Below are 19,193 nucleotides of genomic sequence, written 5' to 3'. Positions count from 1 at the left end.
GAAAATTTCCTACTTCCGGTACAGCGCGCATGGATTCCTGGGTAAGCAGTCTATAATAAAGAGTATATTGTTGTCCTCGTGAATGAGGAGTATTTAAAGCTGGTGTATGGTTTCAAGGCGTATGTTGCCTACAGGATCGCTCCTGAAAATCATGAAAACCTTAACTGTAGTCGGGATTGTGGTAGGGATTATCGTGTTTCTTCTTCGTCCTAATGAATCTGTTGCCAAGACAAAGAAAGGCCCTTTGGTAACTTCCAAGGTGAGCTTTATAATTGATTATAATATGTATAAATTGTCTTTAAAAAAATACTGCTTTTAGTACTAATAGGTGATAAGATAATTTAGGTATAATATATTTTGAAGGCTAAAAGAATATTTATATGGCTCTACTATGAATATTTACTCTCAACCATTATTTGACATGTTTTTATGTAAGTCTTAACTTATATTCTACACTGCATGAAGAAGTTTTAAAATTTTTTTTAGTTGTACACGTGTGCTCTCATTCTGTTACACATTCCATTAGGCATTGCACCGGATCATATTACACCGTCTACTAGTTTTAGTATGTGGACCAAGTAACGTTGTTTACCAGTTGATTCATGATTTTACCTGTAAATACAGTCAAATTATTCTTATCCTTAATATTCTTTGAAGAAAAAGGTAAGGTCTGCAAATTAAGTGACACAGTTTTCTCACTTTCTGATTGGTTGAAAGCTGTGGTTAATAAGAGGAAATACCAACAAATTAGGCCAACAACTAATGAATGGCTTGTGCATTTGAGAGCCAGCGCACAATTGATATTGTTTCCTTTCAAGCTTTTTCCTTGATTTTTTTTGAAATAGTGATTCAATGGTTGATGTCAAACAGTGGTAAAATAAGAGGACATACCACTGCATGCAAAACCATCCAAAATTAGTTAACTTTCTGATGGTTTAGCATGATATATCCTATTATTTACAATGACGTCATGAGAGTTTCCTACACGTATGTATACAGTAATGATGAAAAGGTAAATTATACACCGTGAAAAGATGAAAAAACTTACTGACGTTTCGGACGCTAGTCCTTCGTTGGAGTAAAAAAGAAAGAAGTAGTAGGAAGGAGTGTATATATGATTGAATAAGACAAGAGAAACCAATGAGAGCAAGGTAGGCATACTTGAGTTGTGGCTGATGACTATATCTAGGGCTACATTCAACAACAAATTTAATAGGGGTGTCCAGTCGACCATTTTGCACCCCTTTTATTAATCCTAAACAGTGCACCTGATAAAGTGAGGAGAAAAAAGCCTGAAAATACTGAGCAAAAGTGTGGTAATTTATGGTAATAGTACAGAAATTTTAATTGCTGCGAGCCATCAGGCAAGCAGCAACACTAATCATGCATTGGTGATCTTCCTGTGTTGCAGATGCTAGCTAAAATCTCGGTTTGAGAAATTTTGTGTCGATTTCATTGCCTTTTAATTTGGTAGGTCTTCTTTGATGTTTCTATTGGTGGGAAGCCTGCTGGAAGAATTGTGATTGGTCTGTTTGGCAAGACTGTTCCTAAAACTGCTAGAAATTTTGAGGTTCTTGCTACTGGAGAGGTACAAAATAATATTAACAATATTAAAGATTATATATTTTATGTAATCAAACCGTAAAATTTGAACATTATAAAACGTTTTTTAAAATTATAATTACTGTAGCACTGCCAAAGGCGAGAATAAGTAGGGGGGTTTGGGGGTATGTATAACCCCTCCCAAATAACTTGAAATTGAGGCCCTCAGAAATGTTATTTTGATTATTTTGAGTCCATGCATTTGCACCATATTTATTGCATTAAAGTTTTTATGTCTCTGATCTAATATTTTTGTGTTCTTGTAACCCCCCCTCCCCTCTCTACTCCGTGCCCTGTAAATGCTCTATAGACCTCCAGCTTACTATAGAGCCTCTTGGTGGGAAATTGCCACGATATAATGAATATAACATATGTAGTAATTTGAATCATGCATTATTTTAAGTTAATACATGTACTTTAATATTATTTTTGGTTTTCAACAGAAAGGGTTTGGTTACAAAGGAAGCATCTTTCATAGAGTAATCAAGGATTTTATGATTCAAGGTTAGTGCTGTGATTCTAATTAATGATTACACCTTTACATAGCCCAAATGGTCCATGATGCAATAGCTCATATAAGGGGCTGGAGGGTGAATGGGTTGAATCTTACACCATGAAGGCAAAAATTGAATGTAAGGGTTTCAGATTAAACTCTTACATGTAGATTTGATAAAGCATGACGGTAATACTATGGCACTAAGGGATATTAGTAATTAAATGTCCCTAACCTGAGGGAAGGTTAGTGAGAAGTGTTGAGAACCAAACTTCCCTATGTATCCTTCTTCTCCTAATGCTTCTCTTGTGTTCTGCCTATCCCAGCATGCTACATGACCACACAATGCCTGTTTCTTCACTACGATAATACAGGCTGTATGTCCTACAATTGCACTGGTTTACATGCATTTCATTGCAGACCATGCACCTATTATGTCCATGCATTTTTAAAAATCCTTGATTCTGAGCCAATACGTGCAGCCAGCAAGTACTGTATTTATAAACTAATAACAGATTTCAATTTCTGTGCTCTTTTTAAATTAGGAGGTGACTTTGTCAATCGGGATGGAACTGGAGGTAAAATAATAATTCTTTGCCTTAATTATGCAATATTATACATGTAATTATTATACATGTAATATCCAGTCATACTAGCTCAGAACAGCTCCAGGCTTTCTCCTGAAATTTTTTTTATTGCACGATTTAAGACTTGGCAAAATACTGCAGACTTGAAAAGATAATTATTCATGTATATGTTTATTGAATTGATTATATTCAGCATAGCGATCCCAAATATAAAGAATTGAAAGTAGATTGACTCATGCACCTTTTCCATTTCCCCCATCTGTACCTCCCTTATTCATTCCATCCATCCTTTAAGTCACCCACCACCTATTACCCACCCAATAATTAAATGTATCCATCCATGCATCCATCCATGCATCCATCCATGCATCCATGCATCCATCCATGCATCCATCCATCCATCCATGCATGCATCCATCCATCCATCCATCCCTCCCTCCCTCCCTCCCTCCCTCCCTCCCTCCCTCCCTCCCTCCCTCCCTCCATCCATCCATCCATCCATCCATCCATCCATCCATCCATTTTGTGTGCCATTGAGATTGACTGTAAACAATTAAAAATCCCACTGAACCAATTGCTAACTTGACATTTCATTTGCAGGCCGTAGCATTTATGGTGAAAGATTTGATGATGAGAACTTCAAGCTAAAACATTATGCAGCAGGTTATGTGAGCATGGCTAATGCAGGAAAGGACACTAATGGATCTCAGTTCTTCATCACTGCCGTCAAGACCTCTTGGCTTGATGGGAAACATGTTGTGTTTGGGAAAGTCCTTGAAGGAATGGTATGTCAAAATCAAAAAATATCTTGCTCTTGAATTACAGTCAACTCTCTTTACAGCGGACACCCTCGGGACTGTCACTTGGTGTCTGTAATTGCAAGCGTCCCTAATAACGAGAATTATTTACGGTCATTCTTTGTCATTCTTTTTATTGCACTTGTCTGTAATAGCGAGGTGTCCACATGGCGAGAGTTGACTGTAATATTAATTCATATTATCATCAAGCAGTACGTCCAAAGAAACTATAAATTAGAATGGGATCAACAAAAGTTAGAAAGTTACGAGAGAAAAAATCCTAAATTCCTGATGACTGAACTGAAACAAATCCATATAGCCATTTTGATGTCAATTAATAATTCATTTTTATATTTCTAAAAGTCATTGGAGGCCATTTCTCTAGCACAGGGACTACATATATTTTCCTTCCTAAAATTCGTTCTTTTCCTCATTATATTTTGTTGCTGCAATTTTTGAAAATATCATGGAAATGGCCCTGTAGCCCCTCTCTTCTTAGCTTCCAGTCTGGATACATGTACATGTTGAGTTTGAAACATAAGAATGAGCCATCTCATGCCCAGGTGCATTAATTTTTCTTAAGATAAAAACACCTGTAAAATTTTTTTTTTTGTACAATGTGTAGTTCCAGAAAATATCCATATGCCACCTCGGAGGAATTTGGAAATTCTGGAGGGGAGGGGGATCAGAGAAAGAACAAAATTACAGAGTTTGTATGGAAGGAAGTTGGAAGTTCCTGGATGTAGGGGGGAGGGGTCCTTTTACAAATTCTCTCTGTGGTGGGGGGATGTGGATATTTTCTGGAACTACACAATTTGCGTACTATCATATCTATTGTTTTGGAACAATACTTACTGGTGCTCTTATCTTAAGAAGGCTTTATGCAACCAGACCCAGGATGCTGTTTATCTGCTATGTACTGTACACTATGTATGTCATTGGTTTTGAAATTTGAGGTATAAGGTTACAATAATTACCTACAAATATATCGTTTTTATTTTGTGTCTTTCTCTACAGGGTGTTGTTAGGAAAATCGAGAATACACCATTAAGTGGCAGTCAACCCATAAAGGATTGTGTTATAGTGGATAGTGGCACTCTTCCTTTAGATAAGCCATTTAACATAGAAAAGGAATAGGTGAATCAATGACAACAGAGCAACACAGGAAGCCCATGTTCTTTTTTTAGGCTGTTAGAGCATTCACTCATTCTAGCTACCTGGCACTACTCTTTGTCCAAGCAATATATGAAGTATAACTTAATTCTCCCAATTTGGAAAATCCCAGGTCCACTATAAATTGTTGAAGGACATTGGTTTCTTGTGTTAATGTTATTCATGTTTGGTCATCAAACATAGCAACAATCCTATATTCACTGTTTTATATAACTTATAATAACAGAAATAAAAAGAAGTTTTAATAAATATTTTGTGACCCTAAATTTTATGTTATGTGTTATGGATAAAGTGGGGACATATGACACTTCAAGTTTCTGCTCGTGGTACAACCCCATCCCCCCCCCCCCCCCCCCCCCCGCCCCCCCTCAAAAATCTAATAGTCTGTCCGTCAGAGTAAATGACCTCAAAGGTCTATATGAAGGGCCAGGATTCCTGTGGGATATTTTGACTATTGCACAATTTCTCAATTTTGTGAAGGACAGCATTAAGGTTATATAGGAGGCGACTTAAAAATTCTTTTTGTGTCTGGCTATTTCAAAAGATTCAATATCGGGCTCCCTGTGGGTTAACACACTAGTGTTTCCGCCCGCCATCGAAGGAACAAAGATGTCAAGCTGGGGAAAGGTAAAGTTATCGCTGATATCTTTCTTTTTATAAGCGTTCAAAGTCACTGCGACATGTAATATCCATACACGTATACTGCTGCAATATTAATGCAATGATAAGGCACAAAATGTAGCTGGCATGGCAAGCCCCTGCTTGAACTTCTCTTTGTATCAAGTTGGATTATTTGTGCAGTGAGTGGAAAAATACTCCCTGTTTTGTCTTATTAATTTTATTATCTGCCGCAAGTTAACCGTGAAGGCTAGAGAAATGCTGAGTTTTTGAGAAAATATAAGGGCTCTGCATGGTATACGACTGCTCAGTAGCTAGATTGAACTAAGCTTATATTCCGTGGAAGATTTCTAAATGTCTCCCAGTAAAGGAATGCTGACATGCCATACCTGCACTGAGGTACTGATTGCAGACCAGAAAACAAGATTTAAAAAAGTGTAGACTGAAAAAATGCATACCCACTATGAAATCTTTATTTAAAAAAAATAGTGACTAAAATTGCATTGAAAATATCAAACGTGCTGCGCTGTCACTTCTCGGCTGTCACTTTGACTGTCCGGCACGATGCGAGGTTCGCGCGTATATATTCTTGAAGGTTTAAATGTATTGCAAATGGCCTTTCTGAGCTTTCAAGCGACGAATAGGCTAAATGAGAATTCCTTCTGTAAATTTCCTTTTATAAAAACGTAGTTTTGAACTTTAAATAACAAATTATTCGACTAAACAGGAGTGAGTTAGCAGATTTTACTGATATCTTTGTGCCTTCTCGCCGTCACCTTCGTCACGCAACAAACGGAAAGCGCGGGATATTATGATTAGGAACCTGTCATTATCTAACGGGGGAGTTGCACTATTTTTGAGGAGAGGGGCATTATTTTTTGATTGCCGTTTAGGGGAGAGCTACAATTTTTTTGAAACGCGTTCTGGGGCCATTAATTTTTGAGCCTGAGGATGTTAAAATATTGTTATGCATTAAAAATGAAACAGAAAATGGCGAAAGCAGAAGGGTCGGAAGGTTGCAATGAAGACAGCAATGAAAATAGTTGCAGAAATCAAAAGAAATCGCATTTTATTCTAATTCGTGTATATTCTTGTGTGTATATTTTGAGGCGGGAATATAACAGCGCGCCGAATTGGGTGGATATCATTAGCATTTATTAGTTTATTGATTTTTAATATTAAAATATTTAATTAGACGCCTTACCAAGGAGAAGGGCCAGTGTTCGGAGAGTTTTGCTGCTCTCGATGCGGTCGTGAATGGAAAAGTGCAAACAGTTATGCCAATACTGGACAAGAGTGTCTCCAATGCCAGGAAATTGTTTACCCTTACAATCAAAACCCGTTATTTGATGGTGAATCAGAATCTGAATCCGAGCAAGAAGATTTGGTAGAGGAATGCTTTAAACATGGGACCTTAATGGTAGGTAGGCTAGACCTACAATTTAGCTTTGGCCACATGTCAATTTTGATTGATAAGATTATCTTGAAGTAAAATTTCAGATCTATAGGAGGTTTTATCGTGATGTATTTCCGTTGGTGCAATCAGGCTGAAAAAGGATTGAGCTGGTTTCAAAGAAGGCCAATTTGCTCTTCTACAGTTCATAGTATTTTGCAAAAAATATAGGTTTAAAACACTTGTGTAGTTAGACTTAATTACACTGCAAAAATGGTCCTTCATTTTCGTTCAAAACACTTCATACAGGGAATATTTTAACTGAAATTTCATTTAGAAAATGGACAAAAAAGTGGTCAAAACTCTGGATACGGCAGTGCGAAAGAAGATCGCCATTTTTTTGGTTTGTTTTTACACTTTGATCATTGTCGTCATTACTAACAAGATAAAAGCGATATTTGACGCTTAGTATTTTTGTTTTTCAATCCCATTTCAAGAAAAAAGACTAAAATTGCATAGCTTTCCAATAAAATTTGACAGCAAGCGAACCACTCGTGCGAGGATTTGACGTCAATAAATAAATAAATATAGATAAATAAATAAATAAAAGATACCAAGAAAAATCCCTAGTATATATATATATATATATATATGTATTCATTTCTAGACGCCTTACCAAGGAGAAGGTCCATTGTTCGGAGAATTTTGCTGCCCTCAATGCGGTCGTGAATGGAAAAGTGCAAACAGTTATGCCAATACTGGACAAGAGTGTCTGCAATGCCAGGAAATTGTATACCCTTACAATCAAAACTCGTTATTTGATGGTGAATCAGAATCTGAATCCGAGCAAGAAGATTTGGTAGAGGAATGCTTTAAACATGGGACCTTAATGGTAGGTAGGCTAGACCTACAATTTAGCTTTGGCCACATGTCAATTTTGATTGATAAGATTATCTTGAAGTAAAATTTCAGATCTATAGGAGGTTTTATCGTGATGTATTTCCGTTGGTGCAATCAGGCTGAAAAAGGATTGAGCTGGTTTCAAAGAAGGCCAATTTGTTCTTCTACAGTTCATAGTATTTTGCAAAAAATATAGGTTTAAAACACTTGTGTAGTTAGACTTAATTACACTGCAAAAATGGTCCTTCATTTTCGTTCAAAACACTTCATACAAGGAATATTTTAACTGAAATTTCATTTAGAAAATGGACAAAAAAGTGGTCAAAACTCTGGATACGGCAGTGCGAAAGAAGATCGCCATTTTTTTGGTTTGTTTTTACACTTTGATCATTGTCGTCATTACTAACAAGATAAAAGCGATATTTGACGCTTAGTATTTTTGTTTTTCAATCCCATTTCAAGAAAAAAGACTAAAATTGCATAGCTTTCCAATAAAATTTGACGGCAAGCGAACCACTCGTGCGAGGATTTGACGTCAAAAATAAATAAAAGATACCAAGAAAAATCCCTAGTATATATATATGGATTCATTTCTAGACGCCTTACCAAGGAGAAGGTCCAGTGTTCGGAGAATTTTGCTGCCCTCGATGCGGTCGTGAATGGAAAAGTGCAAACAGCTATGCCAATACTGGACAAGAGTGTCTCCAATGCCAGGAAATTGTTTACCCTTACAATCAAAGTCCTTTATTTGATCCTCACATGTACGACGGAAGCTCAAGTGAATCGGAATCTGATAATGAGGATCAGAGCGACACCGAAGATGAAGCCCCACTGGTATGTATGCATGTTCAGTTCATTGAATTGTGCTTCTCATACTCATTAATAATTCATATTGAGTAAACCAGCCAATCAATGGGCTATTTTTGGGTCACATGATGTTACTTGAAACATGGTAAAGTGCTGTGAAAGGAATGTATTCAGTCTGGAGTAACTGGAACAAAATTAATTCAGTCCTAGGACTGAATTAATTTTGTTCCAGTTACTCCAAGTCGAATAATTAATGAGATGAGAAGTCATTTCAAAGCCTCAAATATCGGACTGGACGGGATTTCAAGTCCGCGCAATTAGTTCGGCTGCGCCTCGGACTGGAATTAATTGCTTTGACTTGAAATCCCGTCCAGTCCTCATTGTCGGCTTTGAAATATTACCTGAAGGGTACTTAACAAAAAGTAAAAAAAAAAAAAGATCTTGCAAATTAACATCATGGATCATACACGTTTAGGTCAGACGCCAAAATAATGCAAAAAATCGTCATCAGTAACATCTGCAAATGTAAATAATTCCTTAGCCTTGGTGTATACGAACACAAGGCTACTAATAGACCTTCTCGGCTCGGGCGTAATATTTTCGAACCACGTTTCATTCCCTTGAGATTAAGATTCTTAAAGCTTTGCTTGAGTTCAGTTGTATGCATATTCATATGTCTTCTCGTGTGCAATCGAACTCAACCGTTAAACTAAGAAATGATACTCTAGCGAATGTCTAGTGGTCTGAAATGGGAAAACATTACGCCCGAGCCGAGGAGGTCTATTAAAACTCATCGTCTAGATAAGTTTGGGTTTAGGTACCAGGCGAAAACCTGTTGTATATGACCACGCCATTCTATGGAGTTAACCATGGCAACTGGGCAGAAAGCTCGCCGCCTTGTACTGTCACGTGCACACTGACCACTCAGTGGAAAACTCACCTGAAGACCTACCGAAAAGTAGTATGGGACAAAAATGTTTCTTCGTTTTGCCTGCCAAAACGATGCCAAAACAACTTTCAGAACTGACTACCAAAGCTGCCAGTGACTCCTGCTGTCTCGCCAGTTCCTCCCCCACCCCCCCCCCCCCCTTCCCCCCCGACTTAGGAAAAACCGCTGTGCCGCTACGACTATTTTTAACTTTGCATAAATTCCATTCGGGCCCATTTATTCCTAGGCTAAACTTGTTTGAGTGTTGGGCGTGATGTTATTTTATTATTTCAAACCACGTGCCGTTCACAGAAAATAATTAAACAATCCTGACACAAGAGACAAAAGTTCAACAGCGAAATACAATGGTTTAAAAACCCCTAAATATTATAATTACTTGATTATCGGGTCCCTATCTAACTGTCTTTTTCATATCCATTACTTCAGACCCCATACCAAGGGAAAAGACGAGTTTTTGGAGAGTTCCGCTGTTCATCGTGTAATCGTTTGTGGCAAAGTGGTAACAGCTGGGCTAACGCTGGTCAGAAATGCAAGATGTGTGATATTATGGTCTATCCTTACAAGCAGAGACGCTTACATAGAAGAGATTCTGAATCTGATTCTCATTCGGATTCTGTATCTGATGACGAAAATTTCATTGACGAGTCTAAACCTCACCTGCAGCATCTCTGCGAGAAGTGTATGCAACTAGGATATTCTTGTCGAGATGTTATTGATTAGAAACCATAGTGATGATACTCATTGAAAGGCATGCTAGAGTAGATAGATCGATTTTGAGTTGAATTTTAAAGGTTAGTAAGATATCATTGCTCGCTCCTTTGCTTGTTCAGTTTGTTAAATCGATTCTGCAGTCTTCGCACTTTCGCTCTTTGGTACTTTGACATCTTGTACCAGACGTCCATAGCGGTAGCGGAGTCGTCCGTTCGAATTCGCCGACAGTATCTCACTCGTACGTAGCCAAAGCGTACTCCTAATTTCACCAGATATTGCGGCCACAGCTCTGCAATTAGGTAGTTACATTGATACACTGTTCCTAATGTATATTCAGAGAACAAAATTCCATAAATAAGATACAGTGAAACCCCTCTATACCGGACCCTCAGTATACCGGAATTCTCTCTAAACCGGACAAAAGTTTTGGTCCGGAAATTTTTCCCATATATCTTTTGTAAAATAAACCTCAGTAAACCGGAACCTCTCTATTCCGGAAACCGGACGATAATTTCGGTACCAAACGCTATTTGACAATAGAATTCAACCCCACTAGTCCGGAAGAACGTACACTTGTTTCGGAACTACCGTCACTAGCGTATTTGCGGGTGTGTAAATTGAGTCTAAGATACTGTAACAAGAAGAAAAAAAAAAAAAAAAAAAAAAAAAAGATTTGCACCGTTTTCGATTTTTATTGCGTTTCGTCGTTTTCGTTTAGCTCTTTTAGGTGTGCTCAAGTATTGCAAATTGTAACGAAAATAAACTATTTCTTTTCTGTTCTATCCCTAGCTTTCTCTTACATTTCCTCAATTGCATAATGCTTTCGATTTTGCGAGTTTGCACTTGTAAACTAAGGTAAATATTTTCACTAAGGAATATTTAATCATAGAGGGTCGAATATTATTTCAGAGAAACGTCGATCTAGTACGTATTTCCGTCGGATTTCTTGGAAATGTTGTGACAAGATACAATGAGGACTACTCTACTACTCTTTGAATAAATAGAGGATATTACATGGGCGCGCGGATAAATTTCGTATCTACAAGCGCCCATGTAATATTCTGTTTATTATATAATTATCCATAAAATCAACTTAATAAGCTTTTTATTATCATAACAAACTAACTAATAGCTTAAATAGACATGGTAACGATATTTTCACATGTGAAAATAACATGTTATTTTCACATGTGAAAATATCAGTTTTTCGAAAAGGAGAAATATAGGTATTTTATGGATAATTATATAATAATACAATTTTTTTTTTTTAAAATGAATAAAATAAAACACTAGCCATAAAAAGGCTTTCGATTTTGCGAGATTGCACATGTAAATGAGGTAAATATTTTCACTAAGCTGGAAAATTTAAACAGAGGGTCCAATGTTATTGCAGAGAAACGTCTAGTACGTATTTCCGTCGGATTTCTTGGAAATGTTGTGACAAGCTACAATGAGGACAACTCTACTCTATGACATCAGCCAATGAAAAGAAAGTTGCCGTAGCAAATTCTGAGAAATATTTTGGCTGCGTCATCTTACAACAGCATTTTCACAGAGCAAAGATGTCAGACAAAAAGGTAAGTTTTTGAAATATTTTTCTTCAAGATTACACCCTAGAAACAATTAGAAAAACTAGACCTTTCCTCAGTCTGTTTTATGGCTGCTAAGAGTTCCTGGAATACTAAAATACAAGAGAGTATTAACTTTGTTTCCGGCTTGTAAGATATCAATATACCTGTCCAGTATATGGTTTCTGCGGAGTGTTTTCGCCCGTCTATCGCTGTTTAATGCGCTATTTACAGGTGATACTATAGCTTATGTTAATAAAGGAACAAGTGATATTTTAACTGACATTCCAAGCGCATTTAAAAATGAGTAGAGAAATGGTACACAGGTTTTTGGCTAATATTTTAGTCTCGTTTGCTGTTCACGTCACGTCTATCGCTATGCTTATGTCAATGACTCGTATGTTGAGCGATTAACTGAGTAATACTAGACATATAGTATTTTTACAGAAAACGAATAAAGCTTGGATGTAATAAATTTATTACTCTTTATCTTAAAAAATATCTAGCCTCCCAGGATGCAGCGGTTCTTAGTGTCTTTCATGCAAGAAACGTTGCGTGACTGACATTAAAAAACGTCTGCGATGGAGACTAAAAATACGATGATTTCTCAGAATGCGTGGGCTTAGCCTCTCTTTTGAAATAGACTGAACATTGGCACATATTTATTTATTTTATTTATTCATTTATTTACGTAACTTTATCCATGACAATTATCTAAGTTCCTAAGCTATCATGCAAGGGGTAAAATTATAATAACAACGAAATACGAATAATGATAAACTCTAAGAAATCGAGTGAAGATTTACCAATTATACTTAGATGATAGTAGCTAATTTAAAGGCTAAGAGTATGGCAAAAAGTAGTCCGATCTATTCATTGATTTTGCAACTTGGTTTCCGGGTCATAGAATTTATTGGTAATTTATGGATTTCTTGGTCTTTCTCTAACTATATTTTCTTATCATATCCTTAACTTCAGACCCCTTACCAAGGGAAAAGACGAGTTTTTGGAGAGTTCCGCTGTCCATCGTGTAATCGTATGTGGCAAAGTGGTAACAGCTGGGCTAACGCTGGTCAGAAATGCAAGACATGTGATATTATGGTCTATCCTTACAAGCAGAGACCGTTAGAGAGAAAAGATTCTGATGACGAAGACTTTATTGATGAATCTAAGCCTCACCTGCAGCATCTGTGCGAAAAATGTATCCGACTTGGGCATTCCTGTCGTTAATGCAGTCCTCTGAAGAAAAAATATATATAGGACTGTCATTAGAAGCACCTGCATAACTTTTAATGGCCGATCAAATAAATAAAAAGCTGATTTTCTTCCAGATTTTTTTTGTTTTTTGATTTTGTAGAACACTTTTAGCCGAAGTTAGGGTTCCTGTGATTTTATTGTTTTTTACTTTGCCTGGTTTAATACTGTAACTGAAATGCTGAAATAAAAGACTCGATAGAACTTGTCAACGTATCAAACTAGCTTAACCTGAATAAGAATAAAATAAACGTGCATGGGTAAAAATCGCTACGAAAGAAGCCATGTAGTTCATTGAGATCATAAAACAGTGGAACAGAAAGCATTTTGAAGGAATGACCAGCTCGCGACCTTTGGAAAAATATCTCAAACCGAGGTTATATATATTTTCACTTTGTTATTTTACTGCTTTACGCCTGGATGTTCAAGCCAATAACGTCTCGCTATTCATGGTCATGGTTTATGATCTTGCTTCTTGGAATCATTTGCTCCTGTCGTTAATTCTAGTCTGACCCCAAATCTAATGGGAATTTGTTATTATAGAAAACTCTAAGAGACGCGGGAAATATGTCTTCAAGCGATAAACAGACAAAGAAAAAGGTGAGGATATTTCCATAACTTTTACAAATTTTCTTAAACTTCATCACCTAAAATTCTAACAATTCAGTAGAAAACACAGTTTGACATATGCAGAATAGGCCCTTTGCAGCTAGTGGTCACGTGCTTGGATACCGCTTAGCAACACAAAACTGGAGAGCAAGCCTTCCAGTAAACAAAAGTTGTAATAGGTCAAGCACGCGTGGTTTTATACGATAGTTTCATCGTTCAAAACGCTTAATCCTTTTGCCCTATCTACAAACACAGTAAGATAATCTTAAATTCTCTCCTTTGGACTCGATTTTTGGTTCGAAGTAACGATATTCTTCGCGTTATCGCGAAAAAATTGTCACCGCCGGCCCGCTCGACGGCTGAAAAACATGGCGACTTCGCAAGGTATGTACTTCAAAACTCTCCTTTTTTTTGGTTTCTTTTCAATTATTGGACTTCTAAAATCTCTAAAATAACAGTTTAGATTGTGAATGGTGATCGATTGTAATTGGACGGCATTTTAATGGACGATTTGTTTATTTTTTGTGAGAGTGATTCCACGTCTAAAGTCAAGACTAACCCATGTTTACATATATTCGCTGTAGATGTTAGAACTCCCGACGAGCCATCACATACCAAGAAAAATTCTTCGTACCATTGTTGTGTTCCCTTGTGTAACGGAGATTCTCGATATCATCCTGATTTAAAGTTTCACCGCTTACCAGGCCGTGCAAGGGATGAGCAATTGAAAAAGGAATGGCTGGTGAAGATACGAAGAGATGTGGGCCCACACTTCAAGGTATATAGGAATCTAACAATATCAATGCACAATACGAATTGCCTGTGGATCTTTAAAAAACTGTAATGAAGATAAAAATAGTTGAATACAGTTACATTGTTATTAAAAGGACATTTGATTTATAATAGGTTAACAAAAGTACCAGAGTGTGCTCAAAACACTTCACTGAGGAAGATTACAATCCTCCCACTGATTCTGGACGTCAGTTGCTAAAAAGAGAAGCTGTACCATCAATCTTTGACTGGTCAACCAAATCCAAAGCAAGAAGAAAGATAATTCGACAAGTAGATAGGTTTAGGTAATGAATATCACATATTTCTACTTCAATACATTTCATTTAGACTTGACTGATGGAATTGTACTTGATGTTTATTTTGGTTTAAACCAAAATAATTTTATAATTTTAATAATTTAGTCTTTTATAATTTTTTATTTAGTGTGAACTGAGTGTGAACTGAGTGTCATCATAATTTCAAAACCTTTTTACAGAGACACTCAGACAGATGAAAGTGATGACAATGAAGATAATAGTCCCAGCACTTCTACAACCTTCAGCATGGATGACCTACAAGCACAAGTCCAGTCACTCAGAGCACAGTTCCAAGATGCACAAAAGCAACTTGAACAAAGTAGAAATGAAACTGCAGCTGCCCTCACTGAAATAAAAAGGGTTAAAGTTGAAGCTGCAAAAGAAATTGAGGACATTAAGAGGCAAGCTGCAGAACAATTAGCACTTAATAAATTTGGGCTTGAGAGATTTGGCACAGACAATGAGATCATAAGATTTTATACAGGTTTCCCATCCTATTTACATATTCAGTTCTTTTTTAAGTTTTTGCAGCCATGTGCTGCACAAATGACATATTGTTATGCCTCTGGAGAAAGAGAAAGTAGACCAGACTCAAGAAATATGCTTCTTGTGGATGAATTGTTTATGTTTTGTGTACGCCTCAAACTAGGTCTATTCGGACAGGATTTAGCTCATAGGTTCCGAATACATAAATCGTCAGTTTGCAGGAAATTGATCACATGGACTAATTTTTTGTATTTTCTTCTTGGTAGTCAAGTGATCTGGCCTTCAAGGCAAGATGTTGATAGGTTTATGCCAGAAGGTTTTAAAAAGCTTTATGCAAGCACACGTGTCATTTTAGATTGTACAGAGATTTTTGTTCAAACACCTACCTCCCTACTACTTCAGTCGCAGCTTTATTCTAGTTATAAGAGTAATACTACACTCAAGGGTTTGATAGGCATTACCCCTAATGGAGCTATTAGCTTCGTTTCTAGCCTTTACACAGGGGGGATTAGTGATAAGGAAATCACAAGGTGCAGCGGCATTCTAGATTTGTTAGAACCTGGTGATTCAGTCATGGCAGACAAAGGGTTTGACATTGAAGATTTACTTAGGGAGAAGCGGGTAGAGTTAAATATTCCTCCGTTTCTTGAAAGTCAGGAACAATTCTCTGCCGCAGATGTTCAAAAAACAAAGACACTAGCAAGTCTTAGAATTCATGTCGAGAGGGCAATAAGAAGAGTCAAAGAGTACCACTTTTTTGATTCAGATGTGCCATTGTCCACTTTAGGTTCAGTCAATCAGTTATATACTGTAGCCTGCCTCCTTACAAATTTTCAAGGCCCACTTATTTTATCCAATGGTAATAATGAGGCATAGTGTCTGTAAGAAGTTGGTGAATGTATGATTAATGTGGCTTACATAACCCATTAGATAATCTTTAATGCAGGTTGGTTTATCATGTGTCTTGGATTGCTTTTTGTAACTATTTCAATTTGTTTGTAAATGAAAACTCAAAAAAAAAAACTAATGAACAAACACAAAATCTAAATAGCACAAATAAATATAATACTAATATGATATAAATATAATAAAAAATAAATTAAGATTATGAATTGATTTGTCATTAATAAAAATAATATAATATTTGTTATCATAAGAAATCTGGCCATGGTTTGAGAACAACAACAAAAATCTTAGTGTATTAATGTAAATAGTAATTGAAGAAAAAACTATCAACTTTGTCCTTTGCTTGCTGGAAAAACACTGAATCAAAATTAATTCTAGAGCAAACAAACAAATTTTCGTCAATGTAACTGAAAAAATCACACCATTCTAATCCTGTGAGTCCAAGCTGGCACTGGATCTGGTAATAATAAATGTCTGTTGTTTTCAGTTTGTACTGGTTAGTGTTCTGGTCCTTGGTGAGATACCTCACATTGTCAAATGATGTTTCCCCCTCTTTAACGACCTTTATTTCTAACAAGCCAAAGGGATTCTGACCATTATTTACGGCATCAAGGTCATAAACTTTCCTGTCTGGGCTACAACCTAGCCATGGGCACTTTGGGTGGACAATCAGCCCAGATGGGAAGAGGTTTACTCTTCCACCCTTTGCATTGCTAGCATAGACCATGGCAGCATGTGGTTCAAGTTCAATGCCTCTTCTCATTGCTGCAGTTTGTACAAATCTGGTGGGGTTTAGCTGATTGACAAGGGTGTCAAAATGTGACACCCGGCGAGCGACAATGCCAAATTTGCTTGCTGTTACCCTTTTTTTTTCTGAGCAGGTGCCATACATCACTCTGACTTTGAGTGACTGTTTGCTGCTGCACTCTCAGTGATGACTCTGTTGTCACAGACAATGTTCCAAATATAGATTGTTGACGACTGTCAAGACAGATTGACACATTGTTATTAAATCTGTCCTCTGCACTTGAGAGGGGAAGCTCTGGGAAAGAAGTGCAAGTAAAATCATTTATGATGTAGTCAGTTGACATCTTTTGTTGATATGACAGGACACAGCCTTTTGGGACATTTCCAAACTTGCTCTGTACAAATGGGATATTGCCAAGTTGATCTTGATTGGGCAGAATGGTTGTAAAGAGAGGATGAGGTGGTTGGAAGCCATTAAAGTGCTCTTTTGTGAGGGTAGGATACTGGGTAGATGGGGAATACAAATTACTCTTGATATATCTACTGTACGAAGCGCCAAGTTGGGGTTTTTTCACTAGCACGTCTTGTATTTCTTTTTGTGCGATTTTGGATCCTCTAGGTATGCTCCAACGCTGCTTCATGCTGGTACATGTTAGCTCATCAGGCAATGTCCGATGTCCCAGTTGCTTAAGAAGGGCTAAATAGTAAAGAAGCCCGATCACATGATGGCAGTATCCACCTGCCCCGGCTACACATGAGCACAGCCCAGACAGCAATGTCAAATTGTTGTTCTGGACTGACACCTCTAAAATGTGCGGTGGTTCAGACTTCCTCATTGAGCGGTAACACTTGCATTTAACTCTCACGCACTGGTCGGTATATATCACTAAAAAATTGGAAAAATTAGTGTGAATTGTCTGCCATTCATATCATAATGAAATAGAAAAAGCATTTTGGCTATCAAGTACCTTTAACGTCATGTAAATAGCCTGGTTCCGCCATAAATTTGTACGCTTTCGAAGTGCTTGTGCAGCCAGACTTCTCTATAGCGTAGCTCCCTACATCATCGAAGGTGAGGGAAGGAAAGATAGAGATGTCTTGAGTTTCTACTTCATCTAAAACAAAAATAAATATAAAAATATCAGTACGAAGAATTTTTCTTGGTATGTGATGGCTCGTCGGGAGTTCTAACATCTACAGCGAATATATGTAAACATGGGTTAGTCTTGACTTTAGACGTGGAATCACTCTCACAAAAAATAAACAAATCGTCCATTAAAATGCCGTCCAATTACAATCGATCACCATTCACAATCTAAACTGTTATTTTAGAGATTTTAGAAGTCCAATAATTGAAAAGAAACCAAAAAAAAGGAGAGTTTTGAAGTACATACCTTGCGAAGTCGCCATGTTTTTCAGCCGTCGAGCGGGCCGGCGGTGACAATTTTTTCGCGATAACGCGAAGAATATCGTTACTTCGAACCAAAAATCGAGTCCAAAGGAGAGAATTTAAGATTATCTTACTGTGTTTGTAGATAGGGCAAAAGGATTAAGCGTTTTGAACGATGAAACTATCGTATAAAACCACGCGTGCTTGACCTATTACAACTTTTGTTTACTGGAAGGCTTGCTCTCCAGTTTTGTGTTGCTAAGCGGTATCCAAGCACGTGACCACTAGCTGCAAAGGGCCTATTGAAATGTTCTCGGTTGAAAATGCAACTAAGCGAAGATAAATATTAAAAAAAATTCAAACTTTCCTGTAGATTTATGTTTTGAAAATAATTACAAACGGTACATTGCTAAGAAAGTGAGTAATCACAAATATGGTAAAAGGCTTTAAAATTTGAGTTATCTTCATTAGGAAAACTGAATAAAATTCAACGACGTTCAGTTTACACTAGGAGATTTCGACTGTGTCCAAAATGTGCAACTAAGCAAAAATGCTTTTAAAATAGAAATCGGTTATATCAAAAAACGTTTAAGGCAAATGCCGTTCTTAGAAAGTTAACAATGGAATTATCGAAGTTAGTTGCGAATTGTCTTGATTTGCCACAGGAAATTTCTTCGATCTATAAATTTTATGGATTTTAACTCGATGTCGGGCAAACACCATTCTATTTCTCTTCTCCTTCTCCTAAGAAGAAAAAAAGAAAAAGACAACAGGAAAAGGAAAAAGGAGAAGGAGTAAGGAGAAGGAGAAGGAGGAGAAGGAGAAGGGCAGGGAGAGAAGGAGAAGCGGGAAGGAGACGGAGGGCGGAGAAGCGAGGGAGAAGGATGCGGCAGGGAGAGGAGAGGGAGAGGGAGGTCTCTCTCGCGCTTGATTATTTATTTCTTTTCTCTTTCTGTTCTTTCTCTGTCTCTTTCTTTTCTCTTTCTCTTTCTCTTTTCTTCTTTCTCTTTCTCTTTCTCTTTCTCTTTCTCTTTCTCTTTCTCTTTCTCTTTCTCTTTCTCTTTCTCTTTCTCTTCTTTTCTTTTTCTTTTCTTTTCCTTTCTAATAGTTATACC

General features: G+C 37.1%; 4 protein-coding genes and 1 pseudogene across 7 annotated transcripts; 4 read left to right on the top strand and 1 right to left on the bottom strand.

Annotated features, from left to right (window-relative positions):
* Nucleotides 1-45: 45 nt before the first annotated feature.
* Nucleotides 46-4,918, top strand: LOC116286995 (peptidyl-prolyl cis-trans isomerase B). Its single transcript, XM_089038408.1, has 6 exons — nucleotides 46-259; nucleotides 1,475-1,588; nucleotides 2,046-2,106; nucleotides 2,641-2,673; nucleotides 3,283-3,467; nucleotides 4,497-4,918. Exons 1-6 carry the CDS (start codon nucleotides 107-109, stop codon nucleotides 4,614-4,616), a joined length of 666 nt encoding a protein of 221 aa, XP_088894534.1. The 5' UTR covers nucleotides 46-106; the 3' UTR covers nucleotides 4,617-4,918.
* Nucleotides 4,919-5,224: 306 nt separating this feature from the next.
* On the top strand, nucleotides 5,225-10,705 carry LOC116286993 (uncharacterized). The gene is made up of 5 exons (XM_089038407.1): nucleotides 5,225-5,279; nucleotides 6,466-6,690; nucleotides 7,331-7,555; nucleotides 8,161-8,397; nucleotides 9,746-10,705. Exons 1-5 carry the CDS (start codon nucleotides 5,262-5,264, stop codon nucleotides 10,037-10,039), a joined length of 999 nt encoding a protein of 332 aa, XP_088894533.1. The 5' UTR covers nucleotides 5,225-5,261; the 3' UTR covers nucleotides 10,040-10,705.
* Nucleotides 10,706-11,468: 763 nt separating this feature from the next.
* Nucleotides 11,469-13,059, top strand: LOC116286994 (zinc finger CCHC domain-containing protein 24). The gene is made up of 2 exons (XM_031693602.2): nucleotides 11,469-11,607; nucleotides 12,577-13,059. Exons 1-2 carry the CDS (start codon nucleotides 11,500-11,502, stop codon nucleotides 12,826-12,828), a joined length of 360 nt encoding a protein of 119 aa, XP_031549462.1. The 5' UTR covers nucleotides 11,469-11,499; the 3' UTR covers nucleotides 12,829-13,059.
* Nucleotides 13,060-13,555: 496 nt separating this feature from the next.
* Nucleotides 13,556-16,143, top strand: LOC148906243 (uncharacterized). Of its 3 annotated transcripts, XM_089038404.1 has the most exons (4): nucleotides 13,556-13,845; nucleotides 14,046-14,239; nucleotides 14,368-14,537; nucleotides 14,729-16,143. In XM_089038404.1, the coding sequence occupies exons 1-4, from the start codon at nucleotides 13,830-13,832 to the stop codon at nucleotides 15,909-15,911; spliced, it is 1,563 nt and encodes a 520-aa protein (XP_088894530.1). In that variant the 5' UTR covers nucleotides 13,556-13,829; the 3' UTR covers nucleotides 15,912-16,143. The 3 variants fall into 3 exon arrangements, with proteins under 3 accessions (XP_088894530.1, XP_088894529.1, XP_088894528.1); XM_089038403.1 differs by having other exon boundaries at nucleotides 13,556-14,239; nucleotides 14,368-14,531; XM_089038402.1 differs by having other exon boundaries at nucleotides 13,556-14,239.
* LOC148906242 (uncharacterized) lies at nucleotides 16,128-18,375 on the bottom strand (annotated as a pseudogene). The gene is made up of 3 exons (XR_016121419.1): nucleotides 18,083-18,375; nucleotides 17,657-17,803; nucleotides 16,128-17,574 (listed from the first exon to the last, which is right to left on the bottom strand). The product of XR_016121419.1 is annotated as an uncharacterized LOC148906242 (transcript).
* Between the last annotated feature and the right edge of the window lie 818 nt (nucleotides 18,376-19,193).

This window comes from Actinia tenebrosa, unplaced genomic scaffold, assembly GCF_029948245.1.
Source record: "Actinia tenebrosa isolate PJP-AT-01 unplaced genomic scaffold, QUT_ActTen_1.0 PGA_scaffold5__44_contigs__length_20552954, whole genome shotgun sequence".
Lineage (NCBI taxonomy): Eukaryota > Metazoa > Cnidaria > Anthozoa > Actiniaria > Actiniidae > Actinia > Actinia tenebrosa.
The sequence above is the reverse complement of the archived record's forward strand: the minus strand, read 5'-3'. Positions and strand labels throughout refer to the sequence as shown.